Source organism: Lissotriton vulgaris, chromosome 2_1 (assembly GCF_964263255.1).
Source record: "Lissotriton vulgaris chromosome 2_1, aLisVul1.2, whole genome shotgun sequence".
Taxonomy (NCBI): Eukaryota; Metazoa; Chordata; class Amphibia; order Caudata; family Salamandridae; genus Lissotriton; species Lissotriton vulgaris.
In genome coordinates this window covers 749,349,851-749,368,999 of record NC_141687.1, presented here as the reverse complement: position 1 = coordinate 749,368,999, position 19,149 = coordinate 749,349,851, and the positions used below count along the sequence as shown (strand labels likewise).

General features: G+C 46.9%; 1 protein-coding gene across 2 annotated transcripts in view; it reads right to left on the bottom strand.

The window, feature by feature from the left end:
* Window positions 1–19,149, bottom strand: part of LOC147731085 (uncharacterized) — a 400,147-nt gene that overhangs the window by 325,667 nt on the left and 55,331 nt on the right. For both annotated transcript variants that reach the window (XM_086956050.1, XM_086956051.1), the window contains exon 5: window positions 14,578–15,009. In XM_086956050.1, the coding sequence (XP_086812176.1) occupies window positions 14,578–15,009 (432 nt within the window). The remainder of the gene's footprint in view (window positions 1–14,577; window positions 15,010–19,149) is intronic.

Here is a 19,149-nt window from a genome sequence, read left to right as displayed (position 1 = left end):
GGTTTGACAGCAGCATATAAAAAACTCTTGACCACACTGAAAAAAATCCCTTGAATTCAGAAAGATGTACAGTCATGAAGGAGAGAATATAAAGATGCCCTAGAATAATGTAATGGACACTACCTATGACAAGTTAGTGGCAGCAAGCAAGGCTCAAGACAGTGTGACGTTCTGGAAAATTGTTAATCTGCCTTACTTTAATGATGCTCCATCCGCTTCAAATGAAAACGCAATAACAGCCAACACATGGGAGAACCACTTTCCAAAAGTGCATTCCTATCGTCAGTCTGACTCAGCCATTTTGGGGGAGGGAAGAAGATTTCATCAAGAGGTGGCCCCGTCCTTTTAGCATGCCTATCAAGTTGGATGAGGTATTGGATGCCCCACTGGAAAAGCCGATGGACTGGATTAAGTCCCTATGGATGTTCACACATCAACATTCTTTTGCAGGTCCCTATTTTAAAAAATGGTAACAGGGCAGCTCTTATAAGTAGACTGCCCCACTCATGGTCTAGGTCAGTAATTGTCCCAATTTTAAAGAAACCAATCAAAATCTTGTTTTTATTGGTAAATTGTGCACAATAGAGTCGTGTAAACATTTACATGCACAGTGCTACAATTCATCATTTTATAAAGACCCACCTCCCGATCATTTTCAAGTTTAAGCCATTATTCAGCACAAGGTAGACATGAATGTAACTGCTCATAATCTGTCACTAATGCCATTACCTTAATGCTGTATTGTTATGTATGTTTTCTCACTGTTAACTACCTTAATGCTGTATTGTTGTACCCTTTGGTCGACAGTTACAACCCACACGAATTCTCAAATGTATCTTGAGTAAACTTCTTGACCTAGTTCTAGGACACCCCCGCGCCGCACGGCCACCAGCTGCTGCGTGTGCCTCCCTGCCTGACTGCCTCGCTGCCCGGCTGCCGCCGCGTGACCACGCCCCCTCCTTCGAGCGGCGTGGTCCGTGCTCGCCTGACCTGCAGGCTCCTGGGCGCCGCTTCTCACCCTGTGCCCCTGTTGTCATTGATGCTTTGAATTGTTTTGTTTTTTCTTCTGTATTGCCTGTTTTGCTGTCAGTAGCTGCCCTTCGTCTTCCCTCCCCGCTCCCCGCTTCCCGCCACCGCCGCTAACCCCGCCCCTTTTTGCCTTCTGTACCCTCCCCGCTCCCGCCTCCCAGCTGCTCCGCCCCCCCCGCGCACTTCGCCATATATGGCGACCGTGCGAACGCGCAGCGGTCACGCGCAGAGGGTGCACCGATTGTGCGCCGAAGGCGCGCCAAAGGTAAGCCCGTCTGCGCCCGTCCGCGCCTGGACCGCGCCCAGTGCCAGGACCCCTGGCCCACGAAGACCCCGGCCGACCCGCCTGACGTACACCGCCGCCACCCTCATCGCACTCAACACCGGCCGAATCCCAGGATGCTACCGAGCCACCCCACGACGCTCCCACGGACCCTTCAGCTGCCACGCCTGCAAGTTCACCTGCATCCGGACCTGCCCGCCACAAGCACCTGCCAAGCCGAACACCAGCAGCAACCACCTCAAGTGCATCCTCCTCAACACCCGCTCCGTCCACGCCATCGAACTCTGGAACCTCCTAGACACCACAGCCCCGGACGTTGCCTTCCTCACGGAGACCTGGATGAACGCCTCTTCAGCGCCTGACATCGCCATCGCCATCCCTGAGGGCTACAAGATCACCAGGAGGGACCGCACCGCCAACCAGATGGGAGGAGGCATCGCCATCATCCACAGGAACACCATCCGTATCACGACCAGCACCGACAACACCCTAACCACCGCCGAACACCTGCATTTCCAGATCCACACCGACCCGAAGACCACCCTCAGAGGCACCCTGATCTACCGACCCCCGGGACCACGCACTCAATTCAGCGAGGACATCGCCGACTTCGTCAGCCCGCATGCCCTCCCCTCCGCTGACTACATCCTCCTGGGGGACCTCAACTTCCACCTGGAGAACAACAACGACCGCAACACCAGCACCCTGCTCGACAACCTCACCAACCTTGGACTCAAGCATCTGGTGTCCACCCCCACCCACCTCGCCGGACACACACTCGACGCCGTCTTCTCATCCAGCACAGACATCGCCTTCAGCCACGCCACAGAACTTCACTGGACGGACCACAGCTGTGTCCACTTCACCTTCAAAAGAACGACGATCCACCACCACCAGCAACAGGTTGCCCGTAGAAGCTGGAACAAGATCACAGCCGACCAGCTCGCCGCCTCCCTGAGCCAGCACCCTCCTGCCAGCTCAGCGAACCCCAGCCAGGCCGCCGACAACCTCACGAAGTGGATCAGCAACTGCGCGGACGAACTCGCCCCTCTGAGGACCCCGCCCAGCAGACCCGGCAGCAAGAAAGCCCCATGGTTCACCGACGAACTCAAGAGCTCCAAGAAGAACTGCCGAGCCCTCGAGAAAGTCTGGAGAAGGGAACCAACACCGGACAACATGACCACCCTCAAGCTCGCCACCCGGAAGCACCACCAAATCATCCGCGCTGCCAAGAAAACTGCATTCAAGGACCAGCTGGACAACAACGCACACAACTGCAAGGAACTCTTCAACATCGTGAAAGAGCTCTCCAACCCCAGCGCAGGAAACAACGACATCACCCCATCGCAAGACCTCTGCAACTCCCTCGCCGCCTACTTCCACAACAAGATCGCAGACATACACAACAGCTTCAGCACTCAACTGACGCACGCCACGACCACAGCAACGCCGCCCACCACCACCCTCCGCGCCTGGACTCCGATCAGCACCGAAGACACCGTCCGCATGATGAACTCCGTCCACTCCGGATCTCCGACCGACCCCTGCCCTCACCACGTCTTCAACATGGCCAACGCTGTCATCGCACCCCACCTGCGGGACATTATCAACACCTCCTTCGACACCGCCACCTTCCCTGAGAGCTGGAAGCACACCGAACTCAGCGCTCTACTCAAGAAACCCACAGCGGACCCCACCGAACTCAAGAATTACCGCCCCATCTCGCTCCTCCCGTTTCCAGCCAAAGTCATCGAGAAGACCGTCAACAAGCAGCTGGCCGCCTTCCTCGAGACAAATGGATCCCTCGACCCCTCACAGTCCGGCTTCCGAGCCAACCACAGCACCGAGACCGCCCTCATCGCTGCCACCGACGACATCCGAGCCCTGATGGACAACGGAGACACAGCGGCCCTCATCCTCCTAGACCTCTCCACGGCATTCGACACGGTCTGCCACCACCGCACCCTAGTGCAGCGCCTCAGCAACGTCGGAATCCAGGAGAAGGCACTGGAATGGATCATCTCCTTCCTCGACGGAAGAACACAGAGAGTCCGCCTACCACCGTATAAGTCAGAGGCCACCGAAGTCATCTGCGGCGTCCCTCAAGGATCCTCGCTGAGCCCCACCCTCTTCAACGTCTACATGAGCCCCCTCGCGGCCATCGCACGCCAACACAACCTCAACATAATCTCCTACGCCGACGACACCCAGCTGATCCTCTCCCTGACCAACGACCCCGCCGCCGCCAGAGCCAATCTGCACGAAGGGATGAAGGATGTAGCCGAGTGGATGACGACCAGCCGCCTGAAACTGAACTCAGACAAGACGGAGGTCCTCATCCTGGGCTCCTCGCCCTCCGCCTGGGACGACTCCTGGTGGCCCCCCGCCCTGGGCACCGCACCCAAACCGACAGACCACGCACGCAACCTGGGCTTCATCCTGGACTCCTCCCTCTCCATGACCAGGCAAGTCAACGTCGTCTCCTCGGCGTGCTTCAACATCCTACGCATGCTACGGAAGATCTTCTGGTGGATCCCCACCGAGACCAGGAAGACCGTCACCCAGGCCCTCGTCACCAGCCGGCTGGACTACGGCAACGCCCTCTACGCCGGTACCACCGTCAAGCTCCAGAAGAGACTCCAGCGGATCCAGAACGCCTCAGCCAGACTCATCCTCGACATCCCACGAAACAGCCACATCTCCGGACATCTGAGAGACCTGCATTGGTTCCCCGTCAACAAAAGAATCACCTTCCGTCTCCTCACCCACGCACACAAAGCCCTACACGACCAAGGCCCGAGCTACCTCAACAACCGAATCAACTTCAACGCTCCCAAACGCCACCTCCGATCAGCCAGCCACGCCCTCGCCGCCGTCCCCCGCTTCCGAAGAGCGACAACAGGAGGAAGGTCCTTCTCCTACCTGGCCGCCAAGACCTGGAACTCCCTCCCTCCCGACCTGCGCCTAACCCAAGACCACCTCTCCTTCAGGAAGACGCTGAAGACCTGGCTGTTCGAGCAGTAACGGCACCCCCCCCCCCCCCACCCCCCAAGCGCCTTGAGACCCTACGGGTAAGTAGTGCGCTCTATAAATGTCTTTGATTGATTGATTGATTCTTTGCATAAAATGCAAAGCGCATAAGATAATAAACAGTTGTGGCACTTTGCTGAATAGGTTTACTGGCTGTCAAAGCAGGAAAACATGGGCGGACTAGAAAGGAATCATACATCTTGCGTTCAGGACTTGCATGGAAAGTCGCAGGGAGTCATCAGTGTTGTATTCTCTACACTTCCAAAGTATTTACAACAACCTTTGTGTAATCACACAACTTCAAAGCCCATCATGGGGAAGATCTCATTAACTAGGCATGATGTCCGACACACTGGAGGTAGGTAGGGAGACTGTGGTTTAGCAGTATAGGAATCTATTTGGGAAAATGGGAAGAACAAAGGGGACTATTTGTAGTTTGGGGATGAGGGACAACCACCAAGATGTGGCTGATGTCCCATCCACCCAATTTACGGTATATGCAAATGTAAACACTATAAATGTACATTTGCATACACCTAAATAGGGCAGATGGGGCGTCCCACAATTTTTGGTGAATGGTGAACATTTTTCATCTGCTAAACCTGAAATAATAATCAAAGTTTCTTGTTTTGATACAGGAGGAGAAACTCCCCACTCTGGCGTTCATCAGTTGGTCCACTGTATCTGCTCCACGCCCATTTCTTTCTTTACTCAGGCAGCATCTGCAGTCCCCACGATGTAAGATACAATGAGCAGTTGTCCCTGGAATCTTCACTTGGTGCCTCAAAATGCAGATGCTGCAATCACTGCAGTCAGACAAGTAGCCCTCTTGGGAAACATTCCATTCCATGCCTTAGTAATTCACAAGGAGCCTTGCAAAAACATATTTTGATATGCTCCATATTATGAATGACATACACACAGAGATACAGATGCGAATGCACGTAGCTCCCTACTTAGATAAGCCATTCATTTAGCCCTTCATGACACAAAATAACAGTTTTGCTAATACACTACATTTTGAACTTCTGTGTGCTGCACCAGCCACAGTGAATGACCTAATCACTAGCACACACGTGGGCACACACACGCTCACGTGCACCGGCACTCACATGCAGACGCTCTGTGCATACACACATATTATGTATCTGCAAAATCACACCTTGATCACTGGGGGTATCTTGCCACTGAATAAAAGATTGTTACCCAACTTAACAGAACCCCTGTTATCGACCGCCGAAGGATGAGAGGCTGATTGAAGCTGCTGAGATTTGAACACAGATTTCTACTCACACACAGGTGCACATACTCACGCTTGTATAAACACAATCATGTTCACACATACACATATGCACACACCTCTATACCGACACTCACATGAACACATATAACACGTGTCTGCAACGGCACACATTTACCCCAGCCCAGTGGTACTAATTTTATCGACCTCGAAAGACTTAGGGAATATTCTGAGATTCAAACACATATTTCTATGCACATAGCCATGTCCACACATACAAACACATAAACACATACACAATATCATGTCCATACACACTTGTGCATACACAATCATGAGCTCGCTGTAATGCACACAAACTCAAGTGCACACTCAATGTCGAACTAGGGTAGAAAATAGCCAGGTCTCCAAAATAAAAGAGGCCCTAATTAGTAAAATAAATAGCTAGAAAGGGAACCATGTGTGCAAATTGAGGCAGTTTTGAAACTTTAAAAACTCACTATTTAAGCATTCTGGATGGTATAGAACATTGTGTGAATTTGAGCTTGCTGCAGGCAATGTTTGTTTTAATATCAAGAAAAACAACAGTAAAAACCGCCCCAGCAGACCATACAATCTGCCCGCAATCAGCCAAGAACCTGGCCCACATACTGGCCAGACAGACAAGCTCATCTTGCACTGCTTGAATGCCCTACAGGCCAATCTGACTCTGCACTCTCACCAGCACACACACAATATTCATGTGTGCATACTTCATATGCACCCACACGCTCAGGTGCATACACAGGCCCACATGCACAAGCACAATTGCACAATCGTGCACACACACTCATGCGACCACATGTTCACGAAGACAGATGCCCACACTTGTGCAAACACTCACGCATGCACATTGACATGCTTACACACTAACACAAACTCACATTCACACACATAAAAACATTTAAAATGTTTTTACTTCCTGTAGAAGATGGCTTATGTTACTTACCCTGTAAGCATCTGTTCTTGGCATGTAGTGCTGTATATTCCCATGCTTTGCATACTCCTGCCATCTAGTGTTGGGTCCGGATGCTTGCAAGTTGTTTTCTTCAAATAAGTCTTTCAAGTCATAAAGTAAGGTGACTCCTCCTTTTTTCGTAATAGTGCACATGGGCATCAACTCCATTGTTAGATTATTTTCCCGCGAGAGAGAATGGAGTATAAGTGAGTATAAGTAGAGAGATGTCCATGCAAGCGAAATATAGATTAGGACTGCCACGATCATAGGGGTACGGGGAGGAGGGTGGGAGCATGCACATCTACAGCACTACATACCAAGAACAGATACTTACAGGGTAAGTAACATAACCGTTGAGGCATGTGTGTCTGTAGATACACATGCTTTGCATAAACTGTATAGCAGTGCCCTCCAAAAAGTAGTGATTAACCAGTGGATGTAGCAGTTGTTTGAAAAAGTGAATGTAGCACTGCCTGTCCTACATTAGCTTGTTGGGGTGCTAAAACATTCACATAATAATTTTGGTAAAATATGTGTGGTGTAGACTTTTCAAATGTCAGCTATGGGAATATTTCCTATGAAAGACACATATAGTGTGCTCTAGGGGGTATAGAAAAAGTTCTTTTGGCTTTGGCATAGCATGTTTGGATACATTTACCGATCCATCTAGAAATGCTCGATTTTAAAATAGGTTTCCCTCTATGAGAGGAAGCAAATGTAACAAAAAGTTGTTTTGTTTTACAAAAATCTTTTGTCTTGTCAATATAATACATTAATGCTCTCTTAACATCTAAAGTATACAGAGCTCTTTCAGCTACATAATCTGGTTGATGAAAACAACAGGTAGCTCAACCGCATGTGACAAGAGGATACTATCTTGGTAGAAATTTTGGGTTGGCTTGAAGAACCACTATTTCTTTGTGAAGCTAGAAAAAAGATTCTTCTTAAGACAGTGTCAGAAGCTAACCAACACACCTTTGCGACGTGATACAAATTAAGAATGCAATCTTCCAAGAAAGAAATTAGAGGGGGCAATTATGATATGGTTCAAAGGGTGGACTCATAGGTTTTGTTGGAATGATACTGAGATTCCACGTAGGTGCATGTGGGACTCTTGGTGGTATCACTCTTTTAAGGCCTTCAATGAAAGCCTCAATTACTGGCACTTTACCCGGTATTTGTAAAGCACAAATTAATCACCGTAAGGCTCTCAAGGCGCAGGGGGCCATCGGGGAGATTAAGTGAGCTACTGCCCAGAGTCACATGATGCTGAGCTGATCTGCCTTCGGAGCTGGTGATCATACCGAGAGCCCCGCGCTCCAGAGTCAGCCACCCTGGTCTCTGCGCCGCACCTCTCCACCGCTGTGCCGCACCTCTCCACTTTGAATAAAGATAAGTGTAGTCTGTTTTGAAGATAGGCAGCTATTGTTGCCAGATCTAGACATATAGAAGTGTAAGCATGACCTGAGCATTTGAAATGAAAATAACAAATAATGTTTTGTACAGGTGCGCTTAGTGGATCATTTTTTGGTAATACAATAAATAACTAATCTTTTCCATGTAGCTGCAAAGCAAGCTCTAGAGGTAGGTTTACGTGGTTCCGTAAGAATGGTCATGCATTCTACTGGCAGATTTAGATATCGAATTTTATGACTTCAAAAACCAAATCACCAAGTTTAGCTCCTTTGGGCTTGGGTGTCTGATTTCTCCATGATTCTGAGTGAGAAGATTTGAACTGAGGTGAAGCTTCTTGTGTGAGACTATTGAGAGTTCTAGTAGCGTGGTGAACCATGATTTACGATCCCATGTAGGAGCTACTAGAATGAGGGTGAGACACAGTTATCTGAGCTTTCGAACCAGAAATCGAAGAAGAGGGAGAGGTAGAAAAGCGAAGGCAAATATTCCTGACCAATTCAACCATATGGCATTGACTTTGGATAGAGGGTATGGGAACCTTGAGGCATTGTGCGTTCCGTGCTGTTGCAAAAAGGTCTATTTGTGGAAACTCCCATATGTGGAAGAATGGGATCAGGACAAAGGGTTGGAGTTTCCAATTGTGGACTTGTTGCTGCATCCTGCTGAGGAGGTCTGCAAAGTCGTTATCCATTCCTGGGAGGTGTTCCGCAGAGAGATGGATTTTGTGATGGATGGCCAATGATAAATGGTCTGAGAGAGGCCTGATAACTGTGACGTGTGTGTCTCCCCCCGTTTATGTATATAGTACACAGCTGTCATATTCTCAGTCTGATTAGGACAACCTTGCCTGTAAAGGTGAGGTAGTAATGATTTCAACGCCAGGTGAACAGCTTGAAGCTCTAAGTAGCTGATGTGGAGATTCTGGTGTGTCACATCGTAGAGACCCTGAACTGTCAGATCTAGTAAATGGGCACCCTATCCTGTGAGGGATGCATCTGCTGTCATCACGATCTGTGGCACAGGGGCGATGAACAGACGCCCTTTTAACAGGATTTGGGAGTTCCACCAGTGCAGAAAGTGATGAGTGTGCCTGTCTACCAACACTAGATTAATGAGTTGACCCTGTGATGGAGTTCACTGTTGTGCTAAACATTTCTGTAGAGAATGCATGTTTACTCTTGCATGGGCACTTTGGCAATGCATGACGCCATCCTCCCTAGAAGATGTATGAAAGTTTAGACTGTTAAAAAGTGATTGTCTTTAGGGTGCATACAGAAACAGTTGATGAAGGGCTGTGTCAAAGCAGTTAATATGTTTGTAATTACCATGCCAAAGAGGTGTCCTTATGTTTACTGTATTATATGTGAAACAAGATGTACTGAGCAAATTATCAATAAAAAGAAATTATTTAAAAAGTGACTGTCTTGGAATTGTGGTAGCAGAATTTGGAATTTTCGAATCCTGGCTGGATTTGGATAGACTAGACCTATGTGAGAGTTGAGCATTGAAGGTTGAAGATGGGGTTTTTGAGCACTGATAGTGAATTCCAGGTGTTGTAGAAGATTTATGGTAATCTGTGGATGACACAGTAGGTGTTTATAGGCTTTGATAAGCCAATCGTCCAGATATGGGTAGACATGAATGTTTTGTCTTCTTAAATGCACTGCTACCACAGCTCACTGCTAAGCATTTGCTGAGCACCCTAGGTGCAGTGGTGACTCAGAATGGGAGAACTTTGAATTGATAATATGTGCCTGCTATGACAAATCTGAGATATGTGCGATGTGCTGGGTGAATAGGGATGTGAAAGTGAAAGTAGAAGTGGAAGAACTTGTTGAAATGTGACCATATGGAAATGTTCTGATAGTATGGGTTTAAAGGCCTAAGATAAAATAAAAGGCCATAGAGGGATGTCCTTTTTGAGAATTAGAAAGTACATGGTGTAAACCCCTGATCCTTGATGATGTATTGGGACTGGCTCTACAGCTCCTTTGCGTAATAGAGCTTCCACTTCCTGTTTGAGCAGCTGTTGATGTTCCAGGGAGATTCTGTGTCTGGGAAGTGTAATATTAGAAGGATTGCTGATGAGCTCCAGGCAATAATCATGTTGGATAATGTCCAAAGCCCACCTATCTGATGTTATTGACTGCCAGATGGGAAGAAACAGCTGTATTTGACCTTGACAGGTGTAGGATGATCTGCGGCAATAATAAGCAAGTCACTGCTTGTTGGTTGATGGGGACATACGAGCTGGTGTACCTCTACCCCATCGTTTGGAGTTGTTACCCCTGTAATTGCCCCTGATATAATCTCTGATGGAGAGGATTGATTTTGTAGCCTGTATGAAGATGTAGAGGCATCTGTGGAAGTGGTTTTGGGAACTCCTCTGTAGGAGGAGCGACAAAAGGAGCCTTTATTGGTAGGTGTTTGAAGTGCTCTCATAGATTTACCCCTACTGCGAAGGGGTTAAAAGGATCTGCTTGCCTATGACAAACACAAGCGTCAAGAAATCCTCCTGTTACAACAGAAAAGTGGACCTAAAATGTGACAAAGCTATGGAGTCTGGCTTTCAACAGTCTGCCTTTTAATTTTGTTGAGAGAATACAAAGATCCTAAATAAAAAAGTTCCTCCCATTGAAATGACGCATTGCGATCTATGGAAGAGCCAGCGCTATAGGAGGAATGCTTAAAATATACTTTTAAAATAGTAATATAAACAAAATAACATTATAATGACTTGGAACCAATATCATATCAATATCATTATTCTACATGTAGACAGTAATCTCCTTTTAAACTCCTGCACGTTTTTTTATCATAACAACTCCTGATTTCGGCACTTATGTATATCTTAAAAAAGAAATTACATTACCTGTCACCTATTACAGATGAGAAAAGACGTCACAAAAAATCAAACCATCTATTGGCCAGTCTGGATGCTCCTTTCAGAAAGAGCTAGATCATAAGAGGTGAATTGAGATGTGTACTTTATTTTGAGGACAGAGTCCATCTTGACTATTCTGAGCACAGCCATAAAGCTGTATGCTGAGGGTCAGATATTTCTGAAACGAGTGTGTGTTAGATTGTGTGCTGCTGGTCTTCCCTGGGAGATCACTTTGTTTGGATTCTGGCTTTCATTGCTAGAGGACTTAAGCTCTCAATGCCAGTGAGCAACAAGCATTGGCATAACCAATAGTTCTCGCCTTTGGGACCTTATAAGTACTTAGTTATGCAGCAGAATATCCTTGGTGCAACAACACCCACTGTTGCATGGCTAAACACTTATAAGGCCCCAAAAGTGAGACCTATTGGCTATGCCAATATTTTAAAGATGACCACAGCAAAATTCAATTATTAATTCAATATACTTTAAAAATGACTATTACTTGCCAAGCCATTCTTATATGTTTGGGGGCCTTGAAAAGTCTGCATTGTCACACTTGTAGGAGTGCGATGGTTTGTAGTTGTGTTGGTACTATCATAGGCAGCTCTGGCAGGAGCAGGAGCAGTGGGTGGTGCAAGCCGCTTATTTATTTTTTTGCAAATTAAGCACTGGTCAAGGTAGAGCTGGAGCCCTCCTAAGAAGCTGGCACAAGATGGGCCAAGGGTAGTCCAGGGCCTTCCTATCTTGGGTTGCAGTGGAGGGATCTCTCCTGTCCGAATACAGGTTTAGATGCTGACTGCTATTAAATGCACAGTACCAGACAGTGGACCAACACCTCACCAGGCACCCAAAACGCAGAGAAATATTTACCAATAAATCAGTTTAGTGAATTTTTTGTGTGCAAATCTCTCGAGGCTGACTGCTCATGGTGTTCGGATGCCACCACGTCCATTTCAGGAAGTGCCAGAGCCAAAGGCCACACGATGATGATTGTTGACCAATCAGCAAGAAGGAATCAAAGCTAGCGAGGTTTTAAAACGTCAAAAAGAAACAAATTTAAACAGAGCAAAATCACAGCGCCGCTGCTGATCGCCTACACTACGGAGTCAGATTTTGCCAAGAATAGGCGCGCCAATTCTGAAAACATCTGCAAAGGAATTTTCCAGTCTTTTTATTTTTTTTTACTTTTTTCATCACTGCATTAGAAAGTATGTGAGTTTCAGCCAGAAATCCTACCAAAAAGAGAACTGTTAAAGCTATATATACAAAATTTCAGAAGGGAGGGGGTCCGGTTTAGTTACAGAGAGAAACCGATGAGAGGCCGAAACGTCCCACAGGAAAACATGCTGTCTCAGAACTCCCCTAAAACACAAAGGAAAAAGAACTCTAGTGCAGAAAGCTGACGAGATGATGTTCTTTGTATCTGAGACGTCTGTGATTCTCTGTCTTTTGGCTCGATTCGAACTACAAGCCCCCGAACGCAAAGCATAAACAAGATTTAGTTTCTCTCATCTGACACGTGACTAAATAGGTACAAAAGAGTGCAGAGTGGGTGAATCCGCCCACTCTGGAGATATGCTTATAGTCCTAGACTCAGCCGCTCTTTTTTCAAAGGATGATGCAATGCAAACCATCAGAGTCGGGTATTAATGTACACCTAAAAATAAGGCAGTTTGTAAAGTATGCTGCAAAAGCAGGCAATCTTTTAAGATCAATATGGGACAACCTGAGATCGCTGAAAATGTACGACAATAAAGGCTACCTGTCAAGATCACACAGAATGCCAGCTGTTGTAATATAAACACCGGGCATCAAGATGCAGAAACCAAACGAGTGGAAGAGTTACTTAGTTAGAACTAGCATTGGGGTAGCTTGAAATCTTTGCAGAAAGCGATCTGCAATGCTCTGGGGGAAAGGGAGAGCTTTCAATTGGTCCTGACCTGTTCCTTTACCTTACAGAAACCTGCAACCAATGCTTTGTTCATGGACTGAAATGCAAATCAACATTCAACAAGAATGAGCGACAGAAAGGACAACAATAAGTAAAAGTTACAATTAAAAGTGAAAAGAAAGCATAGACAAGTAAAATATTGAATTGAACAAAGGATATCACTGGAAAAACATATTTAAATAAATAAGAGGAAAGAAAAAACAGAGACAATTAAAGAAATAATACACACAAAAAATGCACAAAATGAAAATAAACAATTAACAAGCGGGCGTGAAAAGCATTGGAGATAAGAAAGGCAGATGGCCGGCAGATGGTGCCACGCGCATCCACGCGAGGGTGCACGCAAGCTTGAGGCCAGGAAAAGCTTGTGGGTAGCACTTTCAAAACCCCCTTACTATTAGTCGAGCAAGCAGCACATGCGCTGCTCTAGGCTCGACCTAAAAAGGACATGTAAGACATCAAGTTCACACAGCCTGGAAATCACCCCTTTCTGCTGACCTCTCCCAGAAGGCGGCTGCACACGTCTCGATGTGAAAGACTTTACAGCAAAAATGCCCTACCCCGTACCAAAGCGGACAGCTGCTTTTAAAATAAATGTCAAAAAAGAATTGGTTAAAGTAAGAGAAAAAGATTAACAACTAGTTAAACACACTAATTCACGTCAAAAGTAAAAAGGGATTGAAGACCCTAATGGATAATACTATCCTTTAACCCAGAGGAGCTCCGTATGGAGCCTACGAACAGCAGGCTACGAAATCAGGTTTGAATATCAGATACGCTATATTTGCTAAGCTAAACACTTAGAACCGAAACAACCCACATGAGAACCCCTCCTTTCCATCTTAACTAAGCAGGGGGATCACAGGCAATCACTTTGTCTTCCTTTGGCTTTGTACCTTTACCTGACAATAATACTGGGAGCATTTTATGGAATTCATTTCACAGTGTGTGCCATGAAATAAATAAGAATAGGTTACACGTCACGTGAGTCATGGACCAGGCCCGTGTGTTTTTGAGGATTAAAATACTCCCAGAAGTGTGTTAAAAAGATATCTAATTGACCCTGCAGTTCAGAACCTTATGAATCTGGTTGATCTGTGACCTTGTTCCATGCCAGTAATATCACAACTCAATTACATTTCATTATATTTGGAGCACTAGCAATTTGAGTGTTACATTTACCAGAAAGTGTGCTTCAAAATGATATTGGGAGCCACCTTGTAGTTTAGTGACCATTTAGAGGCACAAGTGTGACGGACTTGAAAAAAAAGTCCAATTTTCTCTAAGGCACAGAAGCCCAGATGCACATCGCCTCACATACAGTTCCCACCCAGCAAAGTTGAATGTGCGATAGCAGGAGTTAAAATATTTATTGTACTGGCATGTGTGATATGTTAGGAGGACATTAATGAAAGTTGTGATATAATAACTTTACCTTAAAAAGACGAATTCACTAATCTACAGCGGAAATGCCTATCTAGCATACTAGTGAGTGCTTCAAATGTAGAGTGCAATACATATCTTGTTTTGAGCCTGTATAAAGCACTCAGGTCTGCTCCTGTGCTTGATTTGATCAAGGTGATCTGGAAGTTACATATCTTCGTGGCGGGACAGGTCATCAAACAGTTCAGATGACCGTACCCTGTATATAGGCAGTAGATTACTTTATTTCAGACTATTATTCAACCAACTGAAATGACTCATATCTTTCCAGTGTAGCAATATTTTTACATCATAAAGACCTTACCTCCAACCACGACCAGTTTAACTTCTTTTTCAACAGCAGGGCTTATGGGAGATTGATGAAACACCTGAATTGAGAAGAAGGCGCCATTATGTTGGTATAGATCCGGGAAAGCAGTAATGTTACAGGAGATACTGAACGTGTTGTCTTTGTGCTTCTCAAACTCTGAGAGATTAAAATTAAAAGATGATTCCTCCTCTTCGGTGATGAGAAGCTTGCATCCATCTATTCCATTTGGGGTTTTAAGAAGGACATTAGCACGAGTCTTTGTGTGGGTCCAGTGGAAAATTCTTTTACGTGTGCAGCCTTCGCATGTCAAATAGGCATGAATTCCAAGGATTCGTGGCCTAAATCCAGTGACCTGGAAAGATATGCTTGCCTTTTCCATGTGTACAAGCTTCTCTGGCAAAGAGATATCTGTGAGCTTTGGTGGTTCTGCAAAACAATAAGAATGTAAGACAAATCAAGTCTGTATAAAGATTACACTTGTAAATGTAAAAAAATCTTAGGCAATTAATCATTAAACACATACATATCACTACACCCTTGTGGGCATACAATGCATTAACAACGAGGGCATGTCAATAAATGCACAAATCAATATATATATATATATATATATATATATATATATATATGTAGAAGCTCCACAAACGCCACTTCCAGAACTACACAAGAACGGCAATTTGGAAACACGACTTAATCAAAGAGAAGCTCTGCTTATTATGAAATACGACACAGCAGTCAACGGATTGAATGAGATCTCCGAAATGTATAAATCTAATCCATAAATCCACTAAGAGGACTACATCTCCCACAATCCTCCAGTTTCTGAAATACCGCTAACAGGACTACATTTCCCACAACTCTCGAGAGCGAAGCCACACCCACAACCAACATCACGGTGCGTTTCCATTCACCCTCTGTAGACTGAAGGGGAAGGAGCGAAAAGTACGAACCACAGCAAACTTCTAGTACCAGCGGGGAGCACGGCCACGGTAAGAATGGCTCTATTGGGGGCTAGCGAACGTTACCACTCACCACTAGGGAGACGTCCAACAACCTAGGGGTAACACATGTTTCCCAATTTGATTTTTCCAGCAATTGGCGCCGGAATCGAACCACACGACAGAGCCCGACCCATCGGGGATACAATTCAAAGCGAGTACGCACCACGGCCAAGGTAAGCGTGTAGGCTGACATTGAGATAGTAGTGTAAGGATGGACACGTGTGACACCAAAACACTGATACTTAGCACACTTCATGTTTGTCTTTAATGTTTTCCAGCACCTTCCGCTCCACCTTCATTTGGAATACATCTGTCTTTTAATCACGGTTGGAGCCATGACCCAACAGTAGAGGTAGGCTGAGGGAAGCTGGATAGCGATTAAGGTGTCCATCTCTTAGATCATTGGTAGTGATGACTGTTTCCTTTTCTTTGTAGTTACTTTTTGGTCCTGAGGAGAACCCTGGCATTCACAGGGTTCGAAACGCGTCGACCGACCCGGTCCCGGGTCATCCTTTTGAATTTACATTGAACTTGTTTTGTCAACTGACTGAAAGACTATTTTGCTTTCTTTTTCCTACTTCGAGGAACAACTGTGAAAAGTGTGAAAAACAACAAATAAGACTGTTTTGTATATATAGGATCTTTTTTGACACCGGGACCAGTATGGATGTGGTATAGTATGAATGGATGGCCAAGAATGTGTTGTATGTGAGTTTGTTTGAATCACTGTACATACTAATTTGTTTTTCATGTTTCATGTTTGTATATAAATGTACATAAATTCCCCCTGTTTTTGTATTCCCATGCACAAAAAGAACAAGCATTTGCAATGCAATAGGTCTCGCATTATTTAAGTTTGAGCTATTAGCATTGTAAATGGTAATGTTTTTTGCTTTATGCTATAGTTATTTTATTTACATAAAAAGCTACATATAAAGTATTTGTTGTTAAAATTATTTATGCAGTATCTAAATTTGTTTGCATAAAAGAGGTGCAGTGTGTGTGCAGTGTATGTGCGGGTGCAGTGTGTGTGCAGGTGCAGTGTGTGTGTGCGGGTGCAGTGTGTGTGTGCGGGTGCAGTGTGTGTGTGCGGGTGCGGTGTGTGCGGGTGCAGTGTGTGTGTGCGGGTGCGGTGTGTGAGGGTGCGGTGTGTGAGGGTGCGGGGTGTGAGGGTGTGGGGTGTGAAGGTGTGGGTTGTGAGGGGGTAGTGTGTGTGTGGGTGCGGTGGGTGTGTGTGCGTGTGTGTGTGGTGTGTGTGTGTGGGTGCGGTGTGTTGTGTGTGAGTGTGCAGTGTGTGAGGGTTCAGTGTGTGTGAGGGTGCGGTGTGTGAGGGTGCGGTATGTGAGGCTGCGGTGTGTGAAGGTGCAGTGTGTGTGTGAGGGTGCAGTGTGTGCGTGAGGGAACAGTGTGTGCGAGGGTGCAGTGTCTGTGAGGGTGCAGTGTCTGAGGGTGCAGTGTGTGTGAGGGTGCAGTGTGTGTAAGGTTACGGTGTGTGAGGGTACGGTGTGTGAGGGTGCGGTGTGTGAGGGTGCGGTGTGTGTGAGGGTGCAGTGTGTGTGAGGGTGCAGTGTGGCTACAGACATGCCATCCCTAGAAACAATTTTGGGAGCACAAGTTTCCTTTTAACGTAATTCGAGGAAAATGCGAAACCCACTTCTGAATAATCACACGGAAACTGGTGAGTGCTACTTAAGAAAGGGTTTCTCAATATCATGCCCACTGCAGCTGCTCTTTCTGCGCGCCGGACCACGCGCACTATCAAATAATGATAAAGAATCGGACCTGCTCTGAATATATGACGTGCTGCGCTAGGCACACTCGCTACCAGCAAGAGTGAAACAGTGAGAGGTATACACACATCTGCAAAACAAAGAGTCTGTCCAAGATCTGCGAAAGGCAACGTTGACAATTAACGAGGTAAAATAATGCAGCCATAAGCAGAGGGGAGGGAGGCCCCCCAGCAGCTCCCCTCGCTGGCTGCTGAATCCGCGGCTTTTGGGTATCAAGCACTGATCCCATAATTCAATCAGAGGCCTCTACGTGCAGGAAGCCTTAATGTGCACAGACACCACACCTGTGTCAGAGGCAGGCTCGCGCCTTTCATCACAGCCTCCCAGTTAGCCTCTGCTGCCTGCGGGCGCTGCCTGCTGCTGCACACCAGTCCGGGTGCCTGGCGCGGGACCCCGGTCATGTGAGCACTAGACCTTTCCGCGCTAACTTTGTTACAGGCAGGTTCATATGCATGCGCGTCTGCAGAGGGGGCTCTGCGTGTCGTGTCCGCTCCCTACCCCCAGGCCCGGCCGCCCCCATCCCCGCTTGTCAGTGGAGGGCATTCAATGCTAGTGAGCACAACACACACGTAAAATGTGTACATGTTTGTTTGTGTGGGCCCAGTAGTGTAAGAGTCATACATGCGCCTGCCTTTAGATGTACGAATGTGTGTAGTGGTTATTCACCAGACATGCCGAAAACCGCACGATATAATGCATGTAGGAATATGTTGCGGCTATCATAGCGATAAAAGCATGTGCGGCCTTGTCCTACATGTAATGGGGTTAGTGTTTTGTGAGATGATGTCTTTTTGGACATGAAATGGTTTATTTTGAATGAGGGCGCTCGATTCTTACAGCAGGCACAATGCCATGACTGCACCACCTTTCTGTGAAGCAGCTGTTTTTCAGGAGCGTCTTGTCTTCGGGGGAGGCCTTCTTTGGGTCATTGTTTTAAAAGTGCAGCAAGCACGTGACCTACAGTGATGTTGCGCAAATGACCGAGATGCGGTGGGGCAAAAAGTATGCTTCAACTCAGGCAGACACACATTTAAAAGCAGAAAGAATCTGACCCAGAGCGTTGAGGGATGTCGCAGAGGAAATAACAACCACGTACAGTGAGCACCGACTATCACGATCGACGAAGACACGCCCCCCTGCAAGGAAACATCATTATTTTTGACTTATGAAACCCGACACATTAAGAAGGCATCAGACCGAAGAGAAAACTGCGGTTTTGCCAAGAGACCTGGCTTAGATTTCGCTTCGCTCGCTGCACCTTCCGGTAATATAAAATATTGGCATTCGCCCCAGAGAACAGGACGTGCTGTGACAAACACAGGGAAACGCCTGGCATGAGAGCAGGCTGCCGCAAAGTCAGAAGGGATCTCATGAGTGCCAGTGTCAGGCCCGCGTTGCATCCTCAAATTAAAGGTCCGCAATGAGAAAACAAGCAAACTCACCGCCACAGCCCGGCTTCAACAGGAAGCCAGGCAACCTTTGTTGGGACGGGGGCGGGGCCGGACAAAAACAGGAAGCAGGCGCTCCTGTGCCCGCCGGAGGATTGCCGTGTTAGCTAGCGGGCTCCCGTGCTCGTGGAGAGCCCCGCGGCCCCCGCCGGTTAACCGGAATGACCCGCTGGCTGCCGAGGGACACGCAAGAAGAACCTGGTAAGTGGGGTGTGAGGGGGATGTGTGCGCGCGCGTGTGTCTCTGGTGAGGTGGGGGGGAGCGTGTATGTATGCAGTGTGTGTGTGCGTGCGCGCGTGTGTATGCGGGGGGGGACATTGTCTGTGT